Here is a 27,786-nt window from a genome sequence, read left to right as displayed (position 1 = left end):
CAGATTATTTGTGTTTTTTCATATAAAAATGAGAACAAGATCCAAGATGTGAAATAGCTTTCCTATAACATGATGCCTCTAAGAAGTATGGGAAGTAGAAAATTTGCAGAATTTTTTTGGCTCCTCCAGAAGTTAATTCAAAACTCCACAATGCTTCCAGCTCATCAATACAAATCTTCATTATTACCAAACAGTTAAGGCAAATAGTTTGCTTTCTTTTTTGTCTTAAATACATACTTTAGAAATGGTTATGTATTCTTGCATTTCTCTTTGTGAACAGATGTATAGGTAGTATGCTCATACATGAAACTATAAAAATATCAAACATCAGTCTATCATACCACTTAAGATAAATGTTACAGCTAAGAATCTTCAAAAAATTACCAGCATATATTGTTTGAAACCAATTCATATTTGTGTTCTAGGTAGAACCATATGAACAGGGACATGGCTAACTACATCGCTGACTTCTCCACAGGTACACAACAAAACAAAGAAATGCCACTATACCTGTACCCATCTGACCAAATACCACCAAGTGAAATCTGATGAGAATGACACCTAGAATTGGCCTGCTACTTCAGGTTAAGCCTTAATGTTGCTGTGAGTGGATGTACCACTCACAGCTAGGCCTTGGTGTTCTATGCACCTAAACAATTTCACATATCAGTATCAGACAAAACAAGACAACTGTGTAATCATGTGAACCGAGACAAAAATCTGAACCCTGTCCAAGGCACACACTGTAATACATAGTTAAAGACAGTGAATGTTCCTTACTTACCAATTAGTTCCTTACTTGCACTGTAATCTTACCTTCTAGAAAAAAAATGACAAATCCAAACAATTAATTTTGTTTCCTACAGCCATCTGATTCATTTAAAGCCTCATATCTTAATCTCTGAAACAACCTAATAGAAGCCCAAATCTTCTAAAAGATATTTTCAAAAACCCTCTTATTAAGCTGCTCTAGGAGAGTCCATGGTCAGCCTTGTCACTCCCTGCAAAGAGCAGCAACCCAACTTGATGTGTCCCTGGTGCTCTTTGGCTGGAGGTCACTGATATAAGCATAGCAAACAGCCAAACCTATCTTACATCAGAATTCTAGCATCCTACATCCAAACTCAACTGTAATCCTCTATCCCTACCCAACTTCTTTTCTCTTTTATCCCCATATTCCTTTTCACCTATTCTTCCCAAACCTTTCAGGCCTACTCTCTGCAGACTCCCCATTGCTTAAATATAACAAAGTCTCCCTCCCTCTGCTTTGTTGTCTTACTAAAATCAAGCTCTACCACAAGATACAACTTTCCTTAATCTCACTCTAAAGGAAAGCACTGATAATCCCATCATGCCACTGTTCCAAGTCCTACTCATCTTATGTCCTTATTAAAAAGTTCTTAAATATAAGGTCCCTGATCTTTCAATATAAAAAGTAAAAATCATGGGTACCAGGCCACAGCTTTCTTAAAATGTATGGAGAGGTCCACAACCAAAAATTGACTCTGCCTCCATGCCCCCCAGTCCAGTCTTTGAATCTCCATGCCTGTACTAATACAAGACTCTCTCAAGAGAGTCCTCGTTCCTCTCCCTGTTTCTAGGGCCACAGACCATATTCTCTCCACTGCCTTTAAACCCGGCCTCCAATCTTACCTAGACACAGATACAATTGCTCTTCCTATCTACTCATGTCACAATACTCAAATTCTTTACACAACACACAAAGACTTCCATACTCATCTCTCACTATACCTTGCCTCACACTTTACCTGGCCATGGTTCCTCCTATGTGAGTCACTTCACTGAAAGAGCTTCCCAACTTACTCCTCTAGCTCACTTGTTGTCAATAATGACATTAAGATATTTCTCACAGAAGTTACCAAGTCTTGTGTGCCTATGTGGCAAAGTATCATGAAATCTTACCTTTTCTAAATACTGAGGACTCTATTCTATCCCAGTCTCTATTCCTCTGTTTTTTAAAAATGCTGGTCATGATCTCTAAACTAAGTTTATAATCCATTAATAGAGGTGGAAAAATAAGGATCAAGGTCAGTATTACCTATCTGCCGTGATTGAGTGTAGGAAGCCTCTCCTAAAGGTAAATTTCCTTTAAGCTATCAACTTAGCACACATGCCAATTATAATCACATTATGTCTTTGTCTCCCCACTTCACAAAGTAGAAAAATCTATCATTCATCTTCATACCAACTTGATTCACAATGGAACTGACCTGTGATATTCTAGCTATTCAAAAAACTGGCTTCATTTAAAGTATTTTTTTAGAAAAATTTATCCTTTAAAATACTAATAATCTCTGAAAAAAACAAACAATGCAAAATTATCAAGACAGACCACGAAGAGTTACTCTTTCTTCTCACAGAATGAGAGAGAAAACAGGATGGTGAGAAAGGCACATAAAGAAAAAGTTCAATCAGCCCGACACTATACTGTTGAAACAGGAAGTAATGGCCATATGTGGTTACTGAGCATTTGGAATGTTGTAAATCTGAAATGAGATGTGCTGTAGGTGTTAAATATATGCTAGATTTGAAAGTCTTTTAAGAATATAAAATAGCTCAATAATGTTCATACAAATTTCACATTAAAATATCTTATAGTGGATTAAATACAATGTACTGAAAATATTTATTAAAATTAATTTCACTCATTTCTTTTTCAGTGCAGTTAAGAGTAGTTTATATTACATATGCAGTTATACATTTCTACTGCACTGCGAGTTTATAGGCATTTTCACTCTGATTAAATTACAGTGAAGCCAATAACATACCCAAACTGGTATTTAAGCCCTCTTGCCTGGCATGGTGGTGCACGCCTATAATCCGAGCACTCAGGAAGCTGAGGCAGAAAGAGTGACATGAGTTGGAGGTGAGCCTGAGCTACAGAGCATAGTGAGTTCAAGACCAACCTGAACTGTATAGGGAATCTGTCTGAAAAAAAAAAACTGTCTAACTCAAGACCACCTGAAGAACTTAAAATGATCAACAAATTCTGTACCATTCACCTGATATGAATGTAAAAAGTCACCATCTAATTCGATATGAAAGAAGTCTTGGGAAAAATTTAAGAATATTTAAGCAATGTTTCCTCTACCTTCAATTCATTAGAATTAATCTACAGCGTTTTTATAAAAACTATAGGGGCTTATCCTTCCCAGAGTTTCCAGTTCAGTAGGATGGGGGTAGAATTCTAATATATGAACTTTTAAAAGCATCCCAAGTGGACCTAAGGGACAGCCAGTGTTGCAAAACAATATTCAGGTCACTTGTACATACATACAGCTCAACATATTTCCGAAAGCACCATTGAAGCACCCGCAGGTTTGAAGTGCAGCCATGGACCTCTTTAAACAGCAGCAGCTAAGTTTAAGGGCCAATTGGATAAAACTGTGGCAACAGCAAGTAGAAGCTGCTGTAATTAATTAGGCACTCAGCTAACCCATTTACTGTGTTCCTCCCAGGCAGATTTTACATGTTGCACAAATGAAGTTAATTCCTATTTCCTTTTGCCTTCAGTTGTCAGAAAGCAATTCTACACAGGAAAGAAACAGAGCCCCAATGTTTACAAACTGGGTTCTGACATCAAACTACACAAAATTAAAACCTAACACTCCAGTTATACGCTATGGAAACACAGGCAAAGTACTTCACATTCCTACACATCCGTTTTCATCCTCCACAGTAAGACAAAGTGTCTTACTCTTTATTGGAACTAATCCCCTATGCATGGCCAAGTACACTACTTAACTACAGCATACAAAAAAAGCCATCCTTTTTGCTGAAGTCAAGTTTGTTCCCCCTGAATACTTACCCACAAGTAAGACTTTTTTCATTAGCACGGCAACAAAAATATCTGAATACAGACCGAAAAAAGTAAACTCTGTGCTTCTCCATTTATATACAGGCTTCCAAAGCAAGAAAATACATCCTAATTTCTCTCTTACCTGTCAAACTCTTCAGTCCTTCCGTGAAAAGTGACTGGAACTCCGGAGAATGCAACTTCATTGTAAATAGATAATGCTTCAGAAGACAGAGTCTACTCCAACTACACCTCAGTAATGGCCTGTGCCAAGGATACAGGTGTCTCAGCATCTGGAAAAAGTCGCCCACTACTCATCTGTAAGGGAAACAAGCAGGCCCACCAATGAAACTTACAAATAAAGAAAAATAAATACAACCAGAAAAAATACATCCTCTATCTAGATGAAAAATTGAGTAATGACTTTGTAAAATAACATTAAAAATATGCTTGCAAAGTCGGGTGTGGTGGTGCACTCTTGTAATCCCAGCACTCGGGAGGCTGAGGCAGGAGGATTGCTATGAGTTCGAGACCAGCCTGGGCTACACAGTGAGTTCCAGGTCAGTCTCAAATACATAGTGAGACCCCGCCTCAAAAAAAAAAAAAAAAAAAATGCTTGCAGCCACCCAGTCCTGTTCTCCTAAGGCAGTTACACTCGCATGTCACACTTCACTGTTTTAATACTGTGCTGAGAAGCGGGTATCAGTCAAAGCATGACACGTACAGGGCTCCAGAAAACTAACTGGAAGATTTGCAGCAACAGTTGTTCTCCATTACGCGTCACAGTCACGTATGGATATCACCGAATGCCCCACAGGCACCTGAATTTCATGACTCAAGATTAAGTTCCTAGAATGCGGGGAGGGGAGAGTTACTTTCTTAAGACTGGGCACTGCTGCTGCATTTTCCTCACCCACCCCCCGCGCCTTCTCAGATTCCCTCACACGCGAGTCCTCCTCCTCAGGTGGGCCTGGTGTGGTGGCAACAGTTCTCGTGTGACCCTGCATAAACTGCTGCAGAAGAACCACTCCATTCTTCGGGGAGCAGCTTCGAAAGGGAGAAGTTACCCGAGGAAAGAGGGTCCCTGCCCCACCAACTTCTGCCTCCGCTCAAAAAAGAAAGACCCAGTCCGCCCCCGACAGCCTCGGCAGAACGGCTTTGCGAGCGAAGCCCTCGGGCCCGGACTCCAGGCAGGAAAAGGGCTCCAAAGCCAAGTGACTGCCAGCGGTCCGCTGGGACGGAGGGGGACACGACCTCTACGCTCAGGATCTTTAGCCCACTGCAGAGGCCGCTCTGGGCCGTACCTCCCGCCCCCCTCCCCAAGACCCCCGCCCGAGGACCCCCTGGTCGCGGCGCTAGTCCGCTCTAGCCGGGCAGGAAGCAGGCGCCCGCTTACCGACCCTATGCCGCATCGCCGCCGCGCGCACTTCCGGAGGGCTCGACGCGGTGACGTCACCACGCTCTGCGTTCGGCGGCGAATGGGACGTCGCAACAGGATGTGGGCTGGGCGGAAAAGCAGCGCTTCTGTTACCGGCTCTGGAGCGCGCTGGGAAGGCGGTTACCCTAGGAATTTAAAAAGTACGTTAGTTACTCGGAGTGGAGAGACAGCTTCCAGACTGAGGCTAGTGTGTTTAGGACACGCGCTCTGAGCCCAAGCCCTCTGATCCCTTGAAGTAACAGGGTATATTTTAATTTGCAACTTGTGTGTAACCTGTGATTTTTGTGATATAGAGGCTTCTCAACTGCAATATGAAGAATGTGGTTTTTAGTGCTTTAACAGGAGTGGAGAGGGTGACAAAAACATGCAGATGTTAAAAGACTTAAAATAACGTATGGTCCTTTAATTATAACTTTAAATGACTTAGTTTTCCTTAGAATTTGCCTAGAAAAATGCGCATGCTCTAATATTTCTGTGGCTTTTTACTACCAGATATCTTCAGGATGGATTGAGTTTATTTTACAAGCACAGGACTAGCTTTCAAAGTTGACATTCAGAGGCAAAGCAGTGATTCAATTCAACGCCTTAAGCAAGGAAAGCCTCCCATCCCTCTGTCGCGGGGAGACGCAGGGAGGGGCCCCTCAAGTCCCAGGCCTGACTCTCCCAGACAATGCAGAAAGCTATGGAAGAATCAGACCGAAAGCGTAGAAATAAAGTTGTACTTTTATTCAGCAAACATGCAAGAGTACAGCTGCCTTCTCTGACACAGGCAGGGGTGCCCTAAAGGGAGCCACTGTTGAAGTGGGGGCGCTCAAGATCTTGGTTTTATAGTAGTTTGGGTCCTGTGCTGTCTCTGGGCTGAGGTCGCCCCTACTTAATTGGTTAATTGGTTGACTTAGCTCATTACTAGGAACAACAGGGAAGGGTCTTTTGGGGGCCTTTTAAACCTTAGGATCAAGATTTCCTTTCGCTCTTTCAAAGCTTTGCAGAGTACATCATGCAGAGGAGGTGCACCACAGACTGTCAGCTTTTCACGGGTGGGTGGTTAAGCCTGTTCTACCAACGGTGGGGGTGTCTCTTATCTCTTCCTGTCTACCAGTCTCTATTCCTATACCTCTTAGCTTTCTCCCATTTCTACCATCAATGTGTACATACTGGACAATTTTATGACAATTTGTCAACCTACATGAAATAGGCATTTTCTCTATAAAAAAGATATCTTACAACCGAAATGGCATAAAAATATAAAAATCTCAATAGTGCTTTTCTTTTTAGATTGAATTTTGTGCAGCCAACATCCCATAAAGATAATTCCAGGTCCAGATGGTTTCAATGACTACGTTTATCAAAAACAAAAATAAAAACACTGTACAAATTGTTTCTAACATGGAAAAAGGAACACTTTTATTCTCAAATTGAGAAAAGCATAACCCTAATAGCAAACATGGCATAAGTAATTTAAAAAATTAATTTACAGATTTAATACCCCATATCAACATAGAACCAAAAAATATTCACAAGTTGACTCCAAGAATAGACTGCATCATTTTCAATGTGGGTCTTGTAAGGTTCAAAGACCAATCACTGTAATTCACCATAAACAGAATAAATCTATATGATCATCCCAACATATGCAGAAAAAGTACTTAGAATATAACACCCATTATTATAATAACTGTCACAAAATTTAAAAGGATTCCCTCAATATGGTAAGGGATACCTGTGAAAAAGCTTCAGGGAAAATCGTACTTAATAGTAACATTTTGATCACATCTGATCACATTTCTAACATGAGGAACAAGGCAAGGATGCCCTGTACCACCACTTATTTAAAACATACGACTGTAGTTCTCACCATTAATACAAGAAAAAGAAGAAAGTATAACAGTGTAGAAGACAGTAAAATCTCTTCAGATGACATAATGGTTTACATAGAAGTCATAGGAAATAAGCCAGCTAATATATATAACCAGTAAGTTTAGCAAGGGCTCAGTATCCAAAGATAATATACAAAAATCAATTCTATTTTTATATACTACCAGCAGTTACAAATTTTATATGTAGGAATAAGTAATGAGAAGATAGTTGGTGGCCAACCATGTGTAAAGTTATTAAATATCACCAATCATTTGGAAAATACAAGTTAATGACATAATGAGAAACCATTACAGACCTACTAGAATGCTTAAAACTGAAAAACCAGCAATTCCAAGTACTTGAGGTTGGGCAGAAAGTAGAAGTCTCATATAATGCTGGCAAGACTGCAATCTGCTACAGCCACTTTGGAAAACAGTTAGTGGCTTCATATAATGGATAAGTAAATTAGTGAGTGTTTCTAAAAGGCAATACTACTTGACAAAAAGAACAAACTAATTATACGTACAACATGTCTGACTCTCAGGTGAGGAAAGCCAGGGTCAAGAAGCTACAAAAACTATAATTCCATTTATGTGACATCAGAAAAGGGCAAACTACAGAGACTGTAGGATTCAGATCAGTTCTTTTCAGGAGCAGGAGATGGAAGAAAGAGTCCACTACAAAGAAGCTTGAGAGAATTTGTAACTGGGAGCAGGATGGGGAGGTGGGGGTGTGAGGCAGTGACAGAGCTGTTCTCTATAGCTTGATTTGTGTGGTGACTACACAACTATGTGTGTTTGTCAAAATACAACAGTACAATGGCTGGGGATTTAGCTCAGCGGTTTGGTGGCCTTCCTTGCAAGCGCAAAGACCCAAGTTCAATCCCCAGTACCAAATAATAATAATAATAATAATAATAATAATAATAATAATACAACAGCACACTAAAAAGGGTAAACATTGCTGTATGAATTATACCTCAAAATAGCCCCCAAAATAGTTTTATGTAGCAGCTAAAGTCAATAAGAATATGAAATTTTTAAAAATGCACTTAAGGCTCTCAGGAAATTCTAATACTGACTCAATTATTAAACTATGTACATGTGAAAGATGAGCACCCTTGAATGAATTAAAGAGGAAAAAGCTACAGCTAATACCAGAGAGCCCAGGACCCCCAAGTGACCCCCCCACACAGCATACGGTGATGTGCACGTTTTCTCCTCCACACAAAGTGCTCCTTGTTAATACAGACCAATCCTAAGGGAAATAAAACTTCACTTTCAAAGGAATTGGCATTTTAAGAACAAATCCCACTAGACATATTGTTTGGGTATGTACTTTATACTCAAAAGTAATGATCATAGACAAGGAATGCTTTTGATTTGTTTTGAGCAAAGGTCTTGCTATGTGGGTCAAGCTGCCTTTGAACTCCCTATGTAGCCAAGCCTGGCCTGGAACCCACAGCAATCCTCCTGCCTTGGCCTGTTTAAACTCTCGGATTACAGACACGTACCACCATGCCTGGAAAGGGCTGCTTTAGTCTGGCAGGTTTGTGACATTCAAACATTCAAAAGAAACATTAAAGTCATTAATACTCTTCTTCAGTGAGAAATCAACATAATATTGAGAGAAATTCAGGAGAATGAGATAGAAAGAAACAGATTAGAAAGTATAGCAGTATTAGATAACACAATTTTAAATCTTAATAAATGCTTATGTGAATGAACTTCAGTATTTGTTAAGAGATTTCTTCAGAGCCCCCATCTTTTTTCAATGTAGACCACATCTTAGTCCTTGGTCTCTAAGCATCTAGTTGCCAAACGTGTTCATTTATGTTTTGGGTGTGCTTCTGTGAAACTAATTCATTTCCGCACACTAGAAAGAGAAGCAGTGGTGCGTGCAGAGCACCTGTGACTGCGACGCTGCTTCCATCCAACCATGTTTTTTAAGGGCTAAAAATATTTGAATGGCATGGTGATACACTTTTGTAACAATTTACATTGTGTTTAGAACAGTACCAGGCATTTTACCCATGACTTGGTTAATCTTAAATACTCAGGGAAGTGGTTCATGGAATATGATACTAAGGACTTATTTAAGGTCAGAGACTCAATGGCTTCCATGCAGTCTGCCTCAAAACTACTGCTGAACACAGATAAAGCTGGAGAAGTCCCGGGGACCAGATCAGGTAGGGTCGGACACTTCACATTATGACAACTGGATTTAATTTTAACTGTAGTAAGACACGTTTTTGTTTAAGCCAGCATTTTCATAAATTGATCTGTGCTTGTCAAGATTGAGTGCAGTGCAGAGATGAACTGGAAAACAGGCCACAAGCCTAGGGCAGTTGTCTTAATGATAGTCGGTCAGGGCGATGCCACTGGCAGGGGAGAGAAGTGAACTGAGACCCAAGTGAAACAAAACAGGGGAAGACAGAATGGAAAGAGGAAATCCCAGGAAAATCCTGCAATGGCTGCTGTGACAAATGGCCATAAACACAGAGGCTTAAAACCACGTAACTGTATTACAGTATCTCATTGTTCTGGAGGTCAAGACTATTATGGGTCCACTGGGCAGGGTTCTTGCTGGAGGCACTTAAAAGAATCTGAGTTTCCTCCTGCCACCTGCTTATGAGGATCTTGGTGCCAAATGTGGGTTGGATACTCCAGCAAAATCTTCCCATGGAAAGATCCTCACCTTAATCATATCCACCATGTAAGGCAACTGGTCTCCGGTTCTTAGTTCTTGGGTCTCTATGTGGGCCAGTTGTCAGCCCACCAAACTCTCCAAGTGTGTGCTGTAGTAATTAGGTGGATGGGAAGACAGAGGAACACCAAAGAATACTGTGTTACAAAACAGAACATTGACTGCATCAGCTTCAATACTGAGGACACACTACTCTTCACCTTTTTGAAGTTTAGGAGAGTGGTTGGTTGTCAGGTAGAAACACACGGCTGAACAGAAGTAGCCCCATTAATCAGCAGGATAACTGGTCTCTGATCTGAGTTCTCAACCTTGCCTACCATCATCTCAGGGCCCCTTCGGCCTCAGCTCTCTTTTAATATCAGGGTTTCTAGAAGCATTTACACTTTAAAATAGGAAAAAGAAGGGAGAATAATGCTTCCATAAAGACATGAATTAATGATTATAGCATTTTAGTCCCCTTGGGCAAGATATTTCAGGACATATTTAGGTAAATCAGATAAAATATAATTACCACTTAATTTTACTCTTCTGCAATTCAGGAGCTCTGGTGGTTGACTCCTCTCCCCACTTTTCACCCCTACCTTTTCTCTGTAAATGACACAAAGTAAATTTGTTGGAAAGAACAGGTTGTTTCAAGAATGTATTTCTTTCTTTCAAACAACAAAAAGTACCTGTTTTGAAGAAAAAGTCATTCACTACTTTTGTTCTCATAAAAGTTTAATAGGAAGCAACTAAAGTTTAAGATCTCCCAGAGGACAAATAAAGATATTTCTCAGCAAATGTAGAGTTGCAATTTTCATTGGTGCTGGGGGATTTTACACACACATGCAATTTTATTTTACATTTAAAAGAGGTAAGTAAATAGACGAATCAATTTTAGATGCTCTGAAATTTCATACTGGGTCATTAATTTTAAAAGATGGGACTTCAATAATAGTTAAAAGAACAGAGGCCCAAGGGTAAGACTGAGAATAATCACCTTCAAAATTCTGAATTATCAGCAGCCTCAGATCAGAACCAAGAGGAGTCTAAATTCCACTGCCTATTTTATATTTAGGTTCATACAGAACTCTTTACTACACTAACAGAAAACCTTTTCTTTCCTTTAAGCAAGAGAATCTACTCCTTGTAATGAATACTAGGAAAATTTGTGACAAACCCAAACTAGATAAAAACCGGTCCTATACTTTGCACCTTGGATTCAAAATGTGAGACATGCATCTCATGATATCTGTAGGAGACAGAACATCACAAAGTATAAAAAGAAAGATACAAGCAACAGGTGAATGTACACTACAGGGAGAAAGAGAACAATTAGAGAGTTCTCCCAATAGGAGATGACAATCTGAAATAATCAAGAGTTCCTCAAAAGAAATTTCTTATCTACCACCACCACCACCACCAAATCAGGTGTTTAGTCTAAGACAAACACTCAAACACTTGTTACCTTATCTCTTTTAAAATAACTATCAAAGTTATAGGATTATAACTTTCCGGCCAATGTGAATTCAGGAAACATCACAAAGCTGTGCTATGTAAATTCTCTAAGCCTTGGTTTACTCATCTGTAGGAAAAGGTTTATAGGGCTCCAGTATGATAATGTGTAGAAAATAACTGACAGTCCCAAGCACATAACAGGTTTTCTCTTGATTGAAAGAGTATCACTTTACATTAATAAAGTAAGTTTAACTATATAGCTGTTGTTACTGTTTTACAGTATTTTGGTTGGTTTCCTGTATGTGGCTTTTTTCCCCTTTTCTTTCAGAGTAAAGGTCACTGAGTAAATAACTGAAAAAGCTTATGACAATTTTTCCCTGAATACAGATGTGCTTGTAATTTTAGCTACAGTAAATTCACACACTGACTTTACACTAGAATTATCCCAATAACTATCTAGGATGCTATTTAAATCTTGTCAGACCATCTTTCAAGTGTTTTTAAATAACACGGAAATAGAATTTCAGTTTTACTGAAATATATTCACATATCATAAAATTCACCTAAGTAAATTGCCTAACCCAATGATTTTTAGTATATTCAGAGTTGGCAACTATCATCACAAACAACACAGAACACTGCCTTTACCCAAAGAAACCTCATACCCATTAGCAGTTACTTTCTATTTTCTTAAAATTCTTCCATTGGCCCCCATCCTTCTGACCCAATGTCCCAGGCAAGTACTAATTGTTTTCTATCTCAACTATACATTTGCTAGTGTTGGACATTTTATATAAGTGCAATCATGCAATGTGTGGTCTTTTGTAACTAACTTGATCTTGTTTTCAAAGATCATGCATGTTGTAGCACATACCACTAGTTCCTCTTTATTTTTCAGTGAGGCTCCACTGTGTGTGTGAGTGTGTGTGTGTGTGTGCGCGCACGCGCGCACAAATTGTTCCCACTTCTTGACTTTTCCAAATAACACTGCTATGAACATTTACGTACAAAATTTTAAGTGAGCTTGTTTTCAATTCTCTAGAATAGGTTTTTGATAGAAATGGAATTGCTGGTCATATGGTAATTGTATATTTATCTTTTTGAGGAACTGCTAGATTATTTTCTCAAGTAGCTGGACCACTATATAATTCCAGCAACAGGACGCAAGGGTCCCAGTGTCTCCACATGCTCATCAGCATGTGCTGTTGTCTGTGCCTATGCACCCTTTTCACATTGTGGTTTTGATCTGTATTTCGCTGATGGCAAATAATACTAAGCAGCTGTTCATCTGCATATTGGTTGTTGGTATGTCTTCTTTGGAAATACCCCTGTTCAAATTTTTTGCCTATTTTTAAACTAGATAAATTTTAATTGCTTGGGTTATAAAAGTTTTTTACATATTCTAAATACATGTCCCTTATCAGATAATATATTTGAAAATATTTTTCCCATCCTCTGAGTTGTCTTTTTACTTTATTTACTTTTTTACTTTTACTTTTATCTAAAAGGACTGGTGTCCTTTTAAATTTTTTATTTTGATGAAATCTGATTTATTTTTTTCTTTTGTTGCTTGTGTTTTTGTGTTTTAGTCAGGAAAAAATGCCTAACCCAAGGTTACAAAGATTATCCCTATGTTTTCTTCTAGGAATTTTATAGCTTTACCTCTTTTTAAATCTTTTAGTCCTTCCAGAACTTAATTTTCATGAGGTAGAGGTTCAATATTGTTTTGCATTTTTTGAAAGATCAATTTTCCCCAATGGAATTGTCTTGGTACCCCTGTCAAAAGTTTAAGATATCACAAATGTGACAGTTTATGTTGATTAGTATTTCTCCAGTATTTTTATTTTTGCTATATTGGTATTTATTTATTTATTTATTTATTTATTTATTCATTCATTCATTCATTTATTTTTGAGACAGGTTTCACTTTGACTATGTTGCCTAGGCTGGGTTGAACTCCTACAGTCAAGTGAAATTCCTGCCTCAGCCTTCCAAGTATCTGGAATTCACGGGTACACACCATCATTCTCGGATACTTTTAAATAATTATTTTTTCTTATATTTGCATAGAATAAAACATTTGACTCTATAGACACACAATAAAAAAGTAGAAGAAACATTAATCCCACTACAGAAGAAGGAAGTACTGATCCAAATTCTTCAGTCTTCTGTACACCCACATCCTTACCATGGCCTTATCATAAATACAGTGTGAGGCTGAGGTAGGAGGATCGCTGTGAGTTTGAGACCAGCCTGTGCTACATAGTGAGTTCTAGGTCAGCCTCAACTACATAGTGAGACCCTGTCTCAAAAAAACAAAAAATAAAATAAATGCAGTGTGCTCTGGGCTTTGGCCATATGACATTGGGCTTGACCATGCCATCTACTGTGACCCTAGGGACGTCACTGAATGTGTCATGAGCAGATGTTTAAAATATGCTTGTGCAGATAGTCTTACTTTCTTGCTTTTTTGCTATCATCATGAAAGAAATATGCTCTGGATAGCCACTGGTTCCAAATAATTGGCTTGGAATAAACTTGAGCCCACTCTGTGATATGGATGCCAAACCCAAGATAGACCAAACACAATCAAAACTCAGGCATGCAGGCCAGAAATAAACGCTTGTCAATGTTTACCACAGACATGTTTGTGGTTGTTTTTTTCTGTAGTGACAGATAATCTATCAGTCTTATCATCTGATCAAGAATGATCTTATAAAAGAAATTTTGGGTGTGTAATGTTCCATTTTTACTTATTTTTCTGTAATACCCTGTGCTACGAGTTCTCAATAAACACTCCTTTTAAGACCCATGTATTTCAACTTTGAGAAGTTATACGTGTCCCTTAACCATCCTTATATTGCTTTTACTATTACAAGTAATGGTACAATGAATTTTATTTTCTATCTTTTGTATAAATCTTGGTCTACATTTCACATTTTTTCCACAGAAGATTCCTAAAAGCAGAGAGAGCCACTGAATCTTTATTTCCATGTTATTACTATTCAAATTTTCATCTATCCTAGTTGGCCAAATTCACATTGCTTTGCTTCTTAAAGGATACAGACAAATTTTATTTTTTAAAGAACTACTTTTATGAATTCTGCCAGCATGTTGCACTGTAAATGCTGTTGGACATTAATATTTTATTCTAAAGAGCAAAACTAATGCCATAAAAATTACATAAATTTTTGCCTCTCTGCTTTCTTTTGTGCTTATATACAAACATGGAGATAAAGATAAGCACATGATTTGTGGGGTTTGGGGGAAGGGGCACGACTGGTAAAAGATCACCAAGAATGTGGTAGAGGACTCCAATTTTCTGTAATCCTTCAGAGTCCCTGGCATAGTTCACAGATGTATTCAGTGTGTGGGGGCAGCGGAGCGCAAAAGAGAGGAACGTAACGAGAAATATGGGAAACATTTAAGCACACTTTCTGGGTGCTTCCAAGCAAACAGATGTTCCTTGCTTCATTTTCCATTTCTCCAAGGAAAATCATACTTTTTCAGGTAACCAAACAATGACTGATCTGGTTTAATTTTGCCAGCTACTGAAATGGTTACCTTGGGAACACCAAGAATACACGGGGACTACCTACACACCTGGGCCCCTGAGCCTTGCAGAGTTTTCTTCAATGGGCTCATTTTTTTCATCATGTCTCAAACGGAAACATTGGTCTAACCTCGGCAACTGCCCATCGGTCCGCTGGGAGGGACCTTGGCCCCTCTACTGACAAAGTTTCACACTCTGGTTTGTCCTGGAATAGGGAAACTCACATCATATATCCCTAGGGCTGAGCCCACAACTCACCTTTCAAACGTAGTTATTAATATCTGCTTCTGATGATACATTAAGTACCAGTTTTATATATTCTCCACTAAACCACATTTTGTTTTTAAATCTCATCCCTGTGAGTCACTCATCTTGAAATTCCCTAGAATGATACTAGCAGAAAAAGAACAAAAGACAGGAAAATTCAAATAGGTCTGCTTAAGTACAAATATGCCAAGGACACACAGTGTTACTGTGGGATTTGGGAAACAACTAAGGGAATCATTCAATGAGAGAACCTCAGACCAACCACTGTCACAATTTGTGTAGTGTGACTCCAGCCAGGCTATAGACCCAGAATTTATCACACTCAGAGAACTCTGCTCATGCACACGTGCACACATACATGTATACACAAACACACGTACATACGCACACCTACCTGAGGGTACAAGATGTTCAGACAAAGCATAAGAGGGGTAAGGACATTCCCTGATGCTTAAGAATTACTCCTCATGCTTAGAATGGAGGGAGAAGCATATTCCCCAAGGCCTATTTCTTGCCAAACCTAATGCCTAATGTTGGAAAGGTGATGAGGCCCCAAAGCTACTCTACCCAACAGGCATATTAAAAAGTAACATATTTAGATCTTTAATCCACTTGGATTTTAGTTAAGTGCATGGTGAAAGATAAAGGTCTAGTTTTAATATTTGGCAGGTTGAAATCCAGTTTTTCCAACACCATTTATTAAAGAGGGTGTCTTTCCTCCAGTGAGGGTGGTTGGCTCCTTTGTCAAAGATGAGGTAGCTGAGTACCTCTGGATTAAAGATCTAAATATCAAAAAAGAGTCACTAAATTTGCTGGAAGATAAGCTAGGCAGAACTCTTGAAGACATTGGCATAGGAAAAGACTTCATGAACAAATCCTCAGTAGCCCGGGGAGTAGCACAAAGAATCAACAATTGGGATCTCATCTTTTTTTTTTCAATTTCTCATTTTAATTTAATAATTTGAGTACTTAAAATATTTGCGTGGTTCACCTTTTTTCTTTTTTTTAGGTTTTTTTTTCCAGTTTTAATTGAGTTTATTGGTACATTTTAGGGATACAGTACAGTTACATTCATTGTTGGGATTTGTACCTCTATATGACAGGTCTTGGTTCTCATTTTTTCCCCTTGTCCTTGCCCTCCCTTCACCCCCTCTTCCCCTCCCCATCTAAAAGCACTTTATTTCCATCTTTTCTTTATCTCACATCTTTTTCTTTTCCCTTATTACCCTTCCCTTATCCATCCCACCTTCCCTACACCTTTAGCCCCTTTCTTCCCATTTCACCATGTCAGTAAGCTTGTTAAGATCTTATGTATTATTGCAGTTTATTCACACCAGAGAAACTATTCGGTATTTACACACGTGTGCCTTATTTATTTCACTTAGGAGTATATCCTCAATATGTATCCATTTTCCTATGAATAAATCTATTTTCTCATTCTTTATGGCTGAGTAGTATTCCATTTTATAGAAAAACCACATCTTCTTTATCCAGTTTCCAACTGATGGGCAAATGGGCTGTTTCCAAGTTTTAGCTATTACAAACTGTGCCGCTATAAACATGGGTGTGCATTCATCACTGTGATATGATTCTTTTAGTTCTTTTGGAAAGATACCCAGCAGAGGGATGGCTGGGTCAAATGGAACCTCTAGTCCATATTGATTTCCATAGTGGTTGTACCAGTCTGCACTCCCACTAACAATGGAGAAGAGTTCCTTTCTCCCCACAACCCCGCCAACATTTGTTACTGTGATTTCTTGATAGCAGCCATTCTTTGTGGGGTGAGGTGGAATCTCATTGTTGTTTTCATCTGTATCTCTTGAATGATCAGTGATATGGAACATTTTTTCATATATTTACTTGCTGCTTTTGCTTCTTTAAATATCAGTTCATTTCAGATGCCCATTTTTGAATTGGGTCTTTATATTTGAGGGGGCTGATTGTTTTGAGTTCTTTATATATTCTAGATAATAGTCCTTTGAGGAGCAGCTGGTAAAATTTTTTTCCCACCTTGTCTCTTAGTTCTACTGATGGTTTCTTTTGCAGTGCAGAAGCTTTTTAATATGATGAGATCCCAGTTGTTGATTTTATCTGCTAGTTCTCATGCTACTGAGGATTTGTTCATAAAGTCTTTTCCTATGCCAATGTCTTCCAGAGTTCTGCCTAACTTACCTTCCAGAAAGTTTCGTGTTTCTGTTTTAATATTGAGAACTTTCATCCACTTGGATCTTAATTTAGTGCATGGTGAAAGATAAGGGTCCAGTTTTAATCTGTGGCAGGTTGAAATCCAGTTTTTGCCAACACCATTTATTAAAGAGGCTATCTTTCCTCCACTGAGGATGGTCAGCTCCTTTGTCAAAGATGAGGTAGCTGAGTACATCTGGATTTGTTTTTGTGTCTTCCAGTCTGTTCCACTGATCCTCAGGTCTGTTTCTTTGCCAGTACCATGCTGTTTTTATCACAGTGGCTTTGTAGTATAGTTTCAAATTGGGAATTGTTATAACCCCTGCCATGTGTCTGTTGCCTAGGATGGCTTTTGCTATTCTAGTTCTCTTATGGTTCCAGATGAATTTTTGGATTCTTTTTTCTAGTTCTGTGAAATATAGTGTTGGAATTTCAATCAGCATTGCATTGCATCTGTATAGCAGTTTTGGTAGTATGGCCATTTTCACTATGTTGATTGTTCCTACCCAGGAGCAGGGGATATCTTTCCATATTTTTATATCCTCTTCAATTTCTTTTTTCAGAGTGCTATAGTTTTCAGTGTAGAGACCTTTTGCTTCTTTTGTTAGATTGATTCCTAGATACTTCATTTTTTTGGATGCTATTGTAAAAGGAATTTTTTCCCTTATTTCTCTCTCAGTGAGTCTGTTATTTGTGTATAAGAAGGCTATTGATTTTTGGGAGATCACCTTGTATCCAGCTACTCTACTAAATCTGTCAATTAAATCTAGAAGTCTTTTGGTGGAGTTTTTTGGGTCTTCAATGTAGAGTATCATATCGTTAGCAAATAATGAAAGTTTAACTTCTTCCTTTCCTATCTTTATTGCTTTAATTTCTTTTTCTTGTCTGATTGCTGTGGCTAATATTTCCAGAACTACATTAAAGAGGAGTGGGATCTCATCTTATCGAAAAGCTTCTGCACTGCAAAAGAAAATATCAAAAAAACTAAAAGACAGTGTACAATGTGGGAAAAAATTTTTACCAGCTGCTTCTCAGACAAAGGACTATTATCTAGAATATATAAAGAACTCAAAACAATCAGCCCCCCCAAATATAAAGACCCAATTCAAAAATGGGCATCTGAAATGAACAGATATTTCTCAAAGAAGCAAAAGCATCAAGTAAACGTATTTTAAAAATGTCCCACATCACTGGCAGATGAAAACAACAATGACATTCCACCTCACCCCAGAAAGAATGGCTGCTATCAGAAAATCAACCAGTAACAAATGCTGGCAGGGTTGTGAGAAAAAGGAGCCCTTCTCCATTGTTAGTGGGATTGCAGACTGGTGTAGCCACTATGAACATCAATATGGAGATACCTCAAAGAGCTGGGATTAGAGGTTCCATTTGACCCAGCCATCTCTCTGCTGGATATCTTTCCAAAAAGAATTAAAAGAATCATATCACAGTGATATATGTGCATCCATGTTTATAGGGGCACAGTTTGTAATACCTAAATCTTGGAAACAGTCCATTTTCTCATTAGTTGGAGACTGGATAAAGAAGATGTGGTTTTTCTATAAAATGGAGTACTACTCAGCCATAAAGCATGAGAAATTAGAGTCATTCATAGGAAAATGGATGCATATTGAGGATATACTCTTAAGTGAAATAAATAAGTCACACGTGTAAATACCAAATAGTTTCTTTGGTGTGAAAAACTATTGGAACATTGAGAGTTCCAATAAGGCTAGTCTATAATTGTAATTGAATATGATTCTAATGGTATAATTGATAATGTGAAATAGGAAGAAAAGGGCTAAAGGTGTAGGGGAAGTGGGAAGGGTAGGGGAAAGGAAATAAGGGAAAAGAAAAAAATGAGAAAATGAAAAAATGGAAATAAAGTATTTGTAAATAGGGAAGGGAGTAGGGGATGAAGAGAGGGCAGAGGTAAAGGGAAAAATGAGAACCAAGATCTGTCATGTAAAGGTACAAGATCCCAATGATGAATGTAACTGTACTGTATACCTAAAATGTACCAGTAAACTCAATGAGAGAAAAAAAGTAGACATGAATGCTTTAGAAAATTTGATTACCTTGCTGCCACAAGCAAAAGTTAATTTCTACTCCTAAAGTGAGCAAACCACCTCTGAAAGAGGGAGAAAATGCAGATAAGACAGGTATCAGATAATGCCTATCTGCACAAGATAGATCCTTTCATTTGACAGTAATCTAGTCATTGGGAGTTCCAATAAGGCTAGTCTATAATTACAATCTTCTTACAAATTTTCATTATTTGCTTAGAGAAGTCACATTGCCATTCCACTGCAGAAGAAACTGCCTGTGATGCAAGAGCAAAGAACCACCTCAAAGTCAAAAAGTGAACCAAAAGATAAGGTTCATTTCAATGCCCAGCTGCCTCTGATCGCATGGCCATTGAACTTCTGTGTGAGGAACAAACGTTTGACTCGTCCCTGGGTGAGCAGATAAATAACATTTTTGTATGATAGGTCATAGAAATACCCAAGGGAGGGTAGGAAAAGTAAGAAAGGATGACTTACAAATAGAAGACAAACTTTTAAATAAAGAAAAAGGAGGAATAAAACCCCTTTTAACTGTTACTAGAAGATACATGGCTAATAATAGTGCTATCAAACTTGTATTGGGCAGATTACCAAGAAAGTTCTGGGTAGCGTGTTGTATTTTTTTTTCTTGGTTAAGTAACAGATGAACAAATCTATACCTAGGTGAGTTCCACTAAAATAACACCAATAGTTTAGTTAATGTTTACAAAAATATAAGACATTTATTTCTCACTGCTCCATATACTTTACAGAATTAAAATGAGAACATAGAGTCTGCCAAAATGTCTTAGAAAAGATGTGAGTTTAGAAAATAGGGTATAAGGTATATTCATGAAGAAGTTTCAGAGTTAATTTTACCAGTTACAAGTGAAGAAATAATCACAAAAAGGAAATGATGGCATTGTACATAACTGAAAGCTTTCTACTTTTGTTTCTGCTGGGGGCTCTTGAATTTCTAAAACTATTTTATCTAAAATATACAAAAAGTTGCTGAAATATCTGATTAGATTTAATACTAATTCAATTACTTACCCCAAGCATGGAAAATATATTTCCGTGTAGATGGAAGAAATGGATAAAATAGAATGTAAAAACAAACAAAAAGGACAAAGAAAATAAAGGAAAGGAAAATCAGTATTTTAAGTCTATGAACCTCAAAGTCATAAATACTATGCCTTTATAGCTACACTAACATATTTGATATTCAATTTAATGAACTATGAGTAAATGATTCCTATTTAATATAAATATATCCTTTCATAGTTATTGAAAATAATCTATGTAGGGCTGGGGATTTAGCTCAGTGGTTCTGCTGCCTGCTTTGCAAGAACAAGTTCGATCCCTAGTACCAAAAAAAAACCACCAACAACAACAAAAACAAAAACAAAAACAAAAAACTATGTAGTTATTCAAAGTTTGCACTTTGAAACACTATACAATTGGAAATCAAATCATCTCATTTGTTTACGTTACTTGAAATGCTGGGTGAGAAAATTTTTAGGTACAGGACCAGAGACAGCAGGGTTATTACACACTCCCCGTACTGTCCCTGTCCAGTCCCGTCTCTCCTGGCCTAATTGACTTGAGCGTGCACAACTTGCCTTATCAGGACTGTGTACTGATTTGCCTCAGTTCTACACAGGGGCAGAGACAGCGAGCCTCTACCCTGTGCCTCACACTGTGCTGGAAGTGGGACTGTATCTGTGAGTGCAGATGGGACCCTTGATCGTCTGTGGACAGGTATGCCCACCGACGTGGAGTATCAATGCTGGATGTGTGGCTGGTGGGCAGATAGTCAGCTGTTGGGGTGTTTGTGCAAACTTCTTTATCCACTGTTCAAATACAGTAGCAGCACTGTTTCTACCTGGACTAAGAGGGTGTTTTATGTGTCTCACCACAACTCGAGCCCATGAATGATATTTTAGAACTATTTCAGAAAAATTAATTAGAAGTCCAGTAGTGGTAAAGAAAATTGCATAAGTAGCTCTTATTACTCATTTGTTTTTGGAGTATGCCCAGTTTTATACTGGGGAGTAATATACTAACTATACCTTGTTAAACATGCTTTTTCACTTATATATTCATTCTCTCCCCCAAGAAATAGGTTTTATTGCTGATTATACTATATGGGATAAAAAAGGAAGTAAACACTTTACTTTTTAGAGACTAGTAGAGCATGAATGCTTTCAGTAGCTTTTCAATTTCTACCATGAGGCTGAACTTGGAATTAGATGTCACCACAGCTAACTCAAAAAAAGCTCTAAAAATAGGGCCGCAAATACAACTTTGCTTGTAAGGTGAATGCCCTAAGCTGAAAAATAAATTGAAAAAAGGCGGAAATTTTACGCCTGAACTTCAGAAGAATCTGACTGATTCTCAAGAACACTGGGGAAATTCATCGCCGATGTTAAGTCTTTACTCATCTGGCTTTCTAGATACATCTGTGCAAGAAATTGTGCTCCTGTTTTCTCTTAAATTTGAGACCTTCACACCCACCACAGGCTGGATTCTCTGAGGGCATTTGAAGAATTGTAGATTGGATTGTTGTGGTACCACAGGGAATGGTCGTTTCTGATCACTCTTAAAGACTGAGTTCCTGTTCCTGACTAATTGTAGGTAGGCAACCTACATTTGCATCATTCTGCTTTATTTATTTTCACAATTTAATGATTTTCTGTTGAATTCTGTTAACTGTGAAATTGAATGTACTGTCACTTTGTGTATATATGTGCATTTTGAGACTGTATATGCTACATATATGTATATATTACATATACACATAAAGCTAGTAAGTCAGCTGTATTCTTCTATAATAAAATATGGCCCACTTGACATCTATATAATAGCGTATTGTTGGATTAAATAGCTGGCTCAAACAGATTTGAATCTTTTTTTCTCACAACAAGGATAACTGCTGTGCGGGGTGCGGGCGTCCAGAAATTTTAAGGGAGTTACAGGTCAAATGCAGGGACCTTTCAAGGTACAGTGCAGAGACGAAAATTATAGAAAACATGAAGTCAAGGGCTGTAGCTCCAATAATACTCAGCTCTATGTGAAATTTGTTTGCAAACAATTTGTTGTTCTTGATAATATTTACTCGATGTATCTTGTGTTGTCAGTAGGACAACTGGTTTTGTTACAGATGCACTATTTGAATAGAAAATATCACTGAGATATAAAAAACTGTCTCATTTATGGCAAAACTTAATCAAAACCTTTTGATTAAATATAAAAATCTCTACTTTCAGCAGTTATGAAATCAAAATATGTGGCAAATTATACGGAAGAGTGCTCACTTATATAAAACATTCAGCATCTTCCCATTGAGATATTCAATGGTCTTTTTACTTCAACAATTTAACTGTGAAGTATAAACAAAAACTTTTTATTTCTGCATGCATGGTTCTAACATACCTATTTTGCCAGCCAGGAAAAGTCACTATGGAGTATTAACTATGCATTTTTTTCTGACTGAATTTTTATTAATAAAAATTAGTGCAGCTAAAGCATTCAATTTCATTTCAGGAAATGATGACATTTTAAGACACCACTTTCATAATTTGAAGAGGAAACTATCTTAGTTTTTGTTAAGGGCATTTTTTTCTTTGTTTCCTAGGCTTAGTTATGATCGTTTTCTTTTAATTCATAAAATTCATACTAGTTAAAAATTCAGAACAGAATATTTGCTTTTGTTATTATCACTGTGGGTTTAACATTTTATTTTCAAATTATTTTCATTAGTATATGTTTGCAGTATATAATGACCACAGAGGGATTAGTACATGTAACCTAACACATCTTAATTCTTTTTTTTTTGTCCCCTGCCCCTCCTTTCCCTCCAACCCTTTTCCCCTCCTCATTTACAGAAGCTCTAAATGTGGGACTATGTTTAATAATTAGCAGCTGTTTGCTCTTTGGCAAATTATTTAACCTTTCAGACTTATTTCCTTTATGAATGGGAATAACCCATAAAAGACATGTCCTTCATAGGTAATAAGCAAATGTACCACGCACCAAATCAAAGGCCCTCATCTAAGGGCAGGAAGAACTGATATATGGAAGAGTAAAGGTGACTCACAACAGTGAAAGCCAAGTGAAGCAACAGTGAAAAGTGGCTTACAAAATATGCGCAGGGAAAAACTCAAGCTGTCTTAACTACAGTTCCCAGCAAGTGATCCTGGACTCCTCTTTGACATATAAAACAAGGGATGAGATTTTTGCTTTTGCCAATGAGTAATTACATGTATCCTCCCACTGTGAATTCATTCTCATTGTCCAAATAAGTTTCAAGTATGCTGTTTTTATTCTGTCCATGTCTATAACTGTTTTTCTGTTCTTTTGTGACCCATTCCCCTATAATTTGCCACATATTCAAATTTTATAGCTGGCGAAAATAAAACTGCTTTTTAATCATTCAAAAAAATCTGGATCAAGTTTCTCCATATGAGACACTGTTTTTTATATCTCATTGCTATTTTTTATTCAAATATACATCTGTAACAATATCAGTTGTCCTACTGACAACACAAGATACTCAAATGAGAGTAAGTACTAGCAAGAACAACAAATTTTTTCTGAACCAATTTCACACAAAGCCGAGTATTACAAAGTACTAGTGGAGCTTCACATTTCACTTTGTTTTCTATAGCTTTGGTCTTTGCATATTTCTTGAAAGCACCCCTCATCTGACCTGTGACTACTTTAAAAAATCAGCCTCTTCCAAATACAGAACATACCACATTTATAACATAAAGGTTCTTCTCCCCACATTGTAAACTGTTTCAGATTTAAGTTTCTTGTCACACTCTACCACCAAACTACAACCTTAGCCCATGGGTCATATTTAAATACTCGTTAATACAAATGGTAATGTTTTTGTCCTTGATGAAAGGTACCTAGAACTCTTCCAGTTCCAAAGCCCTCTTGGGTCTCCTGCTAAGCACCAATGGATCCTCTTCTTGTTCGCTTACTTCTCTTCTAACTGTGTACATTAAGTGGATTCCCCCAGGAATCTTGCTTCATCACATTACATATTCTAATTTACCCTTCAGGAGTCTCTTTGCTTCCCACTGTGACCCACACATACCTTATTGGGACAGTTTTTTGCTTTTTGGTACCGGGATTGAACTCAGGACCTTGCGCCTTGTGAGGTAGGCAGTGAGCAGCACCACTGAGCTAAATCCCCAGCCTGGACAGTTTCTAACTAGTCTACAATTATTGATTTACATTTCACTTTCGCCCACCCCAGACTGTGTATCTTTAATAGAAGAGCAAAGTCCAACATATGTGTATTCATAGTATGCAAGAATGTATCATGTTTGTTAAACGGCCAAATACTGATATCTTATATTAGAAAGAACCTATCACTTTTTCTTAGAAATTAAAACAGAATAATTTGATTTTTCATTTCCTTTGTTTACTGTAGGTTCTGATCATCATGGTGCCTGCCTTACTGATTCTCTTGGGGGCCATGGAGACCCTGCAAACAGACTTATTTCCTGGAAAAACATGTAAGGGCTTTCTAATCAATAAACATACAATTTGGAAACTTATAAAAAGGAAATCCTTATCAGAAAACATATTCTGCAATCTGTTATATTTTAAGAAAACACTGTTAGCAGATATATTATGCTGCACTGGGAAATCCAATTTCAAGTGTGCATGTACAGGCACTATGGATTGGTGGCCACTTTTATGATGCCCTCCCATACAAGAGATCGGTTAGAAGACTTTATAACAAATGATTAGAAACTTGTATGATCTGTTCTGAAACTAGTTGATCTCTGGGTCTGATGTGATGACAAAGTTACTGTCCTATGGTCCTGAACTAGTATGGTCTAATAGACTTTTTCTGATAAAGACAATATGCCATTTCTGATAAAGACAATATGCATGGATGAAATATGCATAGTATAACTGAGGTCATGAACATTTGATTTTATTTAAATGAATTTAAATTTAAACAGCCACAGTAGTTAGTGGCTAACATAATAGGCCAGTACAGACAGAGCCCTAAAAAATGTAGTGCAGCAAGTGGGGTGCGGACTCATGGAAGACCCTTTAAGATCAATGGAAAATCCTGATAACTTAGTGAGTAAAAGAAGGTTCACAATAGTGTGTATAATGCTGTACTAATTTTAAGGAATTAAAAACTGTATGAATATAAACAGAAAAATATCATGAATATGGCATGTCATTACCAATGGTAAGACTGTAGGAAAGACTTTATTTTCTTCTTTTTGCTCCTCTTTAAAATTTTTTATAATGATCAAATGCTGATTTTGTAATTAAAGCTTTTATTTTGAAAGCAGAGTGGTGCATAAAAGGGAAAATACTCTTCTCTTTGTATAAAAGCTTACTGAAGTAATCACATTCACAAACACCTTTGATGGACTCATAAAATATACACTTTGTACACCATGGACCACTGCACATAAACATATACATACTGTTATATAATGCAAACAAGACGTTGGTGAGGCAGCTCTCATTATATCTGATGCACTTTTGTATTTTCTATTCTATTTTTCTTCCATATCAATAAAAATGCTGGTCACAACCCAATAAATTGCAATCATGGCACATTAATGGATAATTACTCTCATGTTGAAACCTATAGTTAAAAATTAAAGATGTAAGGAAATGTTCATATTTCAGTAAAATATGTAAATATTATAGGTAAATACCCTGGCATGGTAAAAAAAGGCAAGTTAAAAGAAATCTTACACTTCTTCCAAAATTATTTCAGTAATGTACATTCTAACAGCCTAATAGTATGCTACAAAATAAAATATTTTCAAAAATTTATAGTGCTATTTATGTATAGTCAAATGTTGTGATGCTGCTGCTTTTTAAATCAACAGTATTACTTCTCCCACCTGTGAATTTCACCATTAAAGTTACTGGTTTAGCTCAAGTTCTTTTATCTTGGGAACAAAATCCTAATCAAGGACAAACGATTGCCACTGTCAAATATCATGTGAAAATAAATACCCCACAAGAGGAGGATGTAAGTATTCATTTTAGTGACAGTTGTTAAAGCAACTAGTCATCTCGACTATATTCAACAAATGAGATTTTAAATTAAACATAATTATTAAGGAGCTTCATCTTATATTGTCAACAGAGTAGTATCTCAGTGGAAATAGCTGTTAATTACTACTATGCTCATTGTTTCATACTGAATAGCAGCACGAAATAGTCTATTTTGGGGGCAATTCTTTCCCTTATGAAAGAACATTTAGTAACTTTTTAGGTACAGTAAATTAAATGCTGGTTTTATGCTTCTTCTAAAATAGAACAACACAAGGGAGTAGCCTAGTAAAATGGGCTGTGTGTGTGTGTGTGTGTGTGTGTGTGTGTGTGTGTGGGGTCAGAGAAATCAAGTACAAGCCCAGTTCATTCACTTCCTGTCTATGCCAGAATAGACCAATTGCCTCATTTCTTGGAGATTCAGCTTCACTATAGGGACGGTTAACGCACCTGCTGCAGAGTAGGTACACAATCAAGACAAAGGGGAAAGTGACTTGTATTAATTGTTTTGCAGTAAAGATGGAATTCTAGAGATTTTCCAGTCAAAAAATTAACTCTAGAGAGGGGACTGGCACTAGAAATTCAAATCAAAGAAAACTTCAGCCTTTAGAGCAGTATTTTCTATTATTATAAAGAGAATGTATTCATGTGTCACTGAGGAATGATGTAATTATTAGAACGGTTTGAAATTTTTCTACCAAGACTATGTAATTGTTTTTTTACTTATGTGTAATTTGAAAAGTGAAAGTAAAGGAATACTTGATTAGAAATTGTTCTGTTAAGACTGTTTCTCTCTTATGTGTTTTGACTTGTGAGTTTTTAGTATGAAACTCGGAACACTGAAAGCAAATGTGAAACCATCCTTCATCAAGGCTTTTCAGCAAGTGTGCGTACCATCCTGTGGAGAGACCATTCCTTCCTGGCCAGTAGCTGGGTTTCTGCTGAACATAAAGCCCCACCAGGTAAAACAGACCTCTAAAACTCTGGTTTTATATTTTAGACTTTTCAAAGTGGCAGATAAAATAGTAGCAATTTGCTTTACTTTTTAGTCAGTCACCAGTTCCTGCAAGTACTCATTCACACCACCTACACCCTAAACAAGGCTGTCCTCAGTACTTAACCCTTCCTATTCTACGAGGCACATCCCAACAAGAATGCTTCTGTCTCTACATTTGGCCATAGTGGAAAGCTGGTGTTTCTGATACTTAGAACTTGTGATCTAGTGAAACTTCTGGAAATACACACACACACACACACACACACACACGCGCGCGCGCGCGCGTGCGCGTGTGTGCGTGCCAAGGGAAGGAGACTGAGGGGAAGTGAAGGAAAGGGAAAAAAAGGAAAGGGGAGAGAGATGGCAAGAGAGAGAGATGGAGAGAGGGAGAGAAAGAGAGGGAGCGAGAGAAGCAGGAGGGAGGGGAGGGGA

At 37.6% G+C, this 27,786-nt stretch overlaps 2 protein-coding genes across 7 annotated transcripts in view; one reads left to right on the top strand and one right to left on the bottom strand.

The window, feature by feature from the left end:
- The window catches only part of Trnt1 (tRNA nucleotidyl transferase 1), a 95,136-nt gene that overhangs the window by 37,937 nt on the left and 29,413 nt on the right, over positions 1-27,786 (bottom strand). For 4 of the 5 annotated variants that reach the window (XM_010629946.2, XM_010629947.2, XM_010629949.2 and 1 more), the window contains exons 1-2: positions 4,542-5,194; positions 3,963-4,135 (exon numbers count right to left, since the gene is read on the bottom strand). In XM_010629946.2, the coding sequence (XP_010628248.1) occupies positions 3,963-4,110 (148 nt within the window). In that variant the 5' untranslated portion in view covers positions 4,111-4,135; positions 4,542-5,194. Of the gene's footprint in view, positions 1-3,962; positions 4,136-4,541; positions 5,195-5,217; positions 5,381-27,786 lie in introns of those variants that run through there. The other variant, XM_033757096.1, reaches the window with a different exon arrangement.
- Positions 24,763-27,786, top strand: part of Il5ra (interleukin 5 receptor subunit alpha) — a 30,994-nt gene continuing 27,970 nt past the window's right edge. For both annotated transcript variants that reach the window (XM_033757097.1, XM_019208305.1), the window contains exons 1-3: positions 24,763-24,835; positions 26,189-26,334; positions 27,181-27,319. In XM_033757097.1, coding sequence (XP_033612988.1) covers positions 24,763-24,835; positions 26,189-26,334; positions 27,181-27,319 — 358 coding nt within the window. The remainder of the gene's footprint in view (positions 24,836-26,188; positions 26,335-27,180; positions 27,320-27,786) is intronic.

This window comes from Fukomys damarensis, unplaced genomic scaffold, assembly GCF_012274545.1.
Source record: "Fukomys damarensis isolate Sample0158 unplaced genomic scaffold, DMR_v1.0_HiC HiC_scaffold_28, whole genome shotgun sequence".
Taxonomy (NCBI): Eukaryota; Metazoa; Chordata; class Mammalia; order Rodentia; family Bathyergidae; genus Fukomys; species Fukomys damarensis.
Note: the sequence above shows the minus strand (reverse complement) of the source record. Positions and strands in the feature narration are given on the sequence as shown.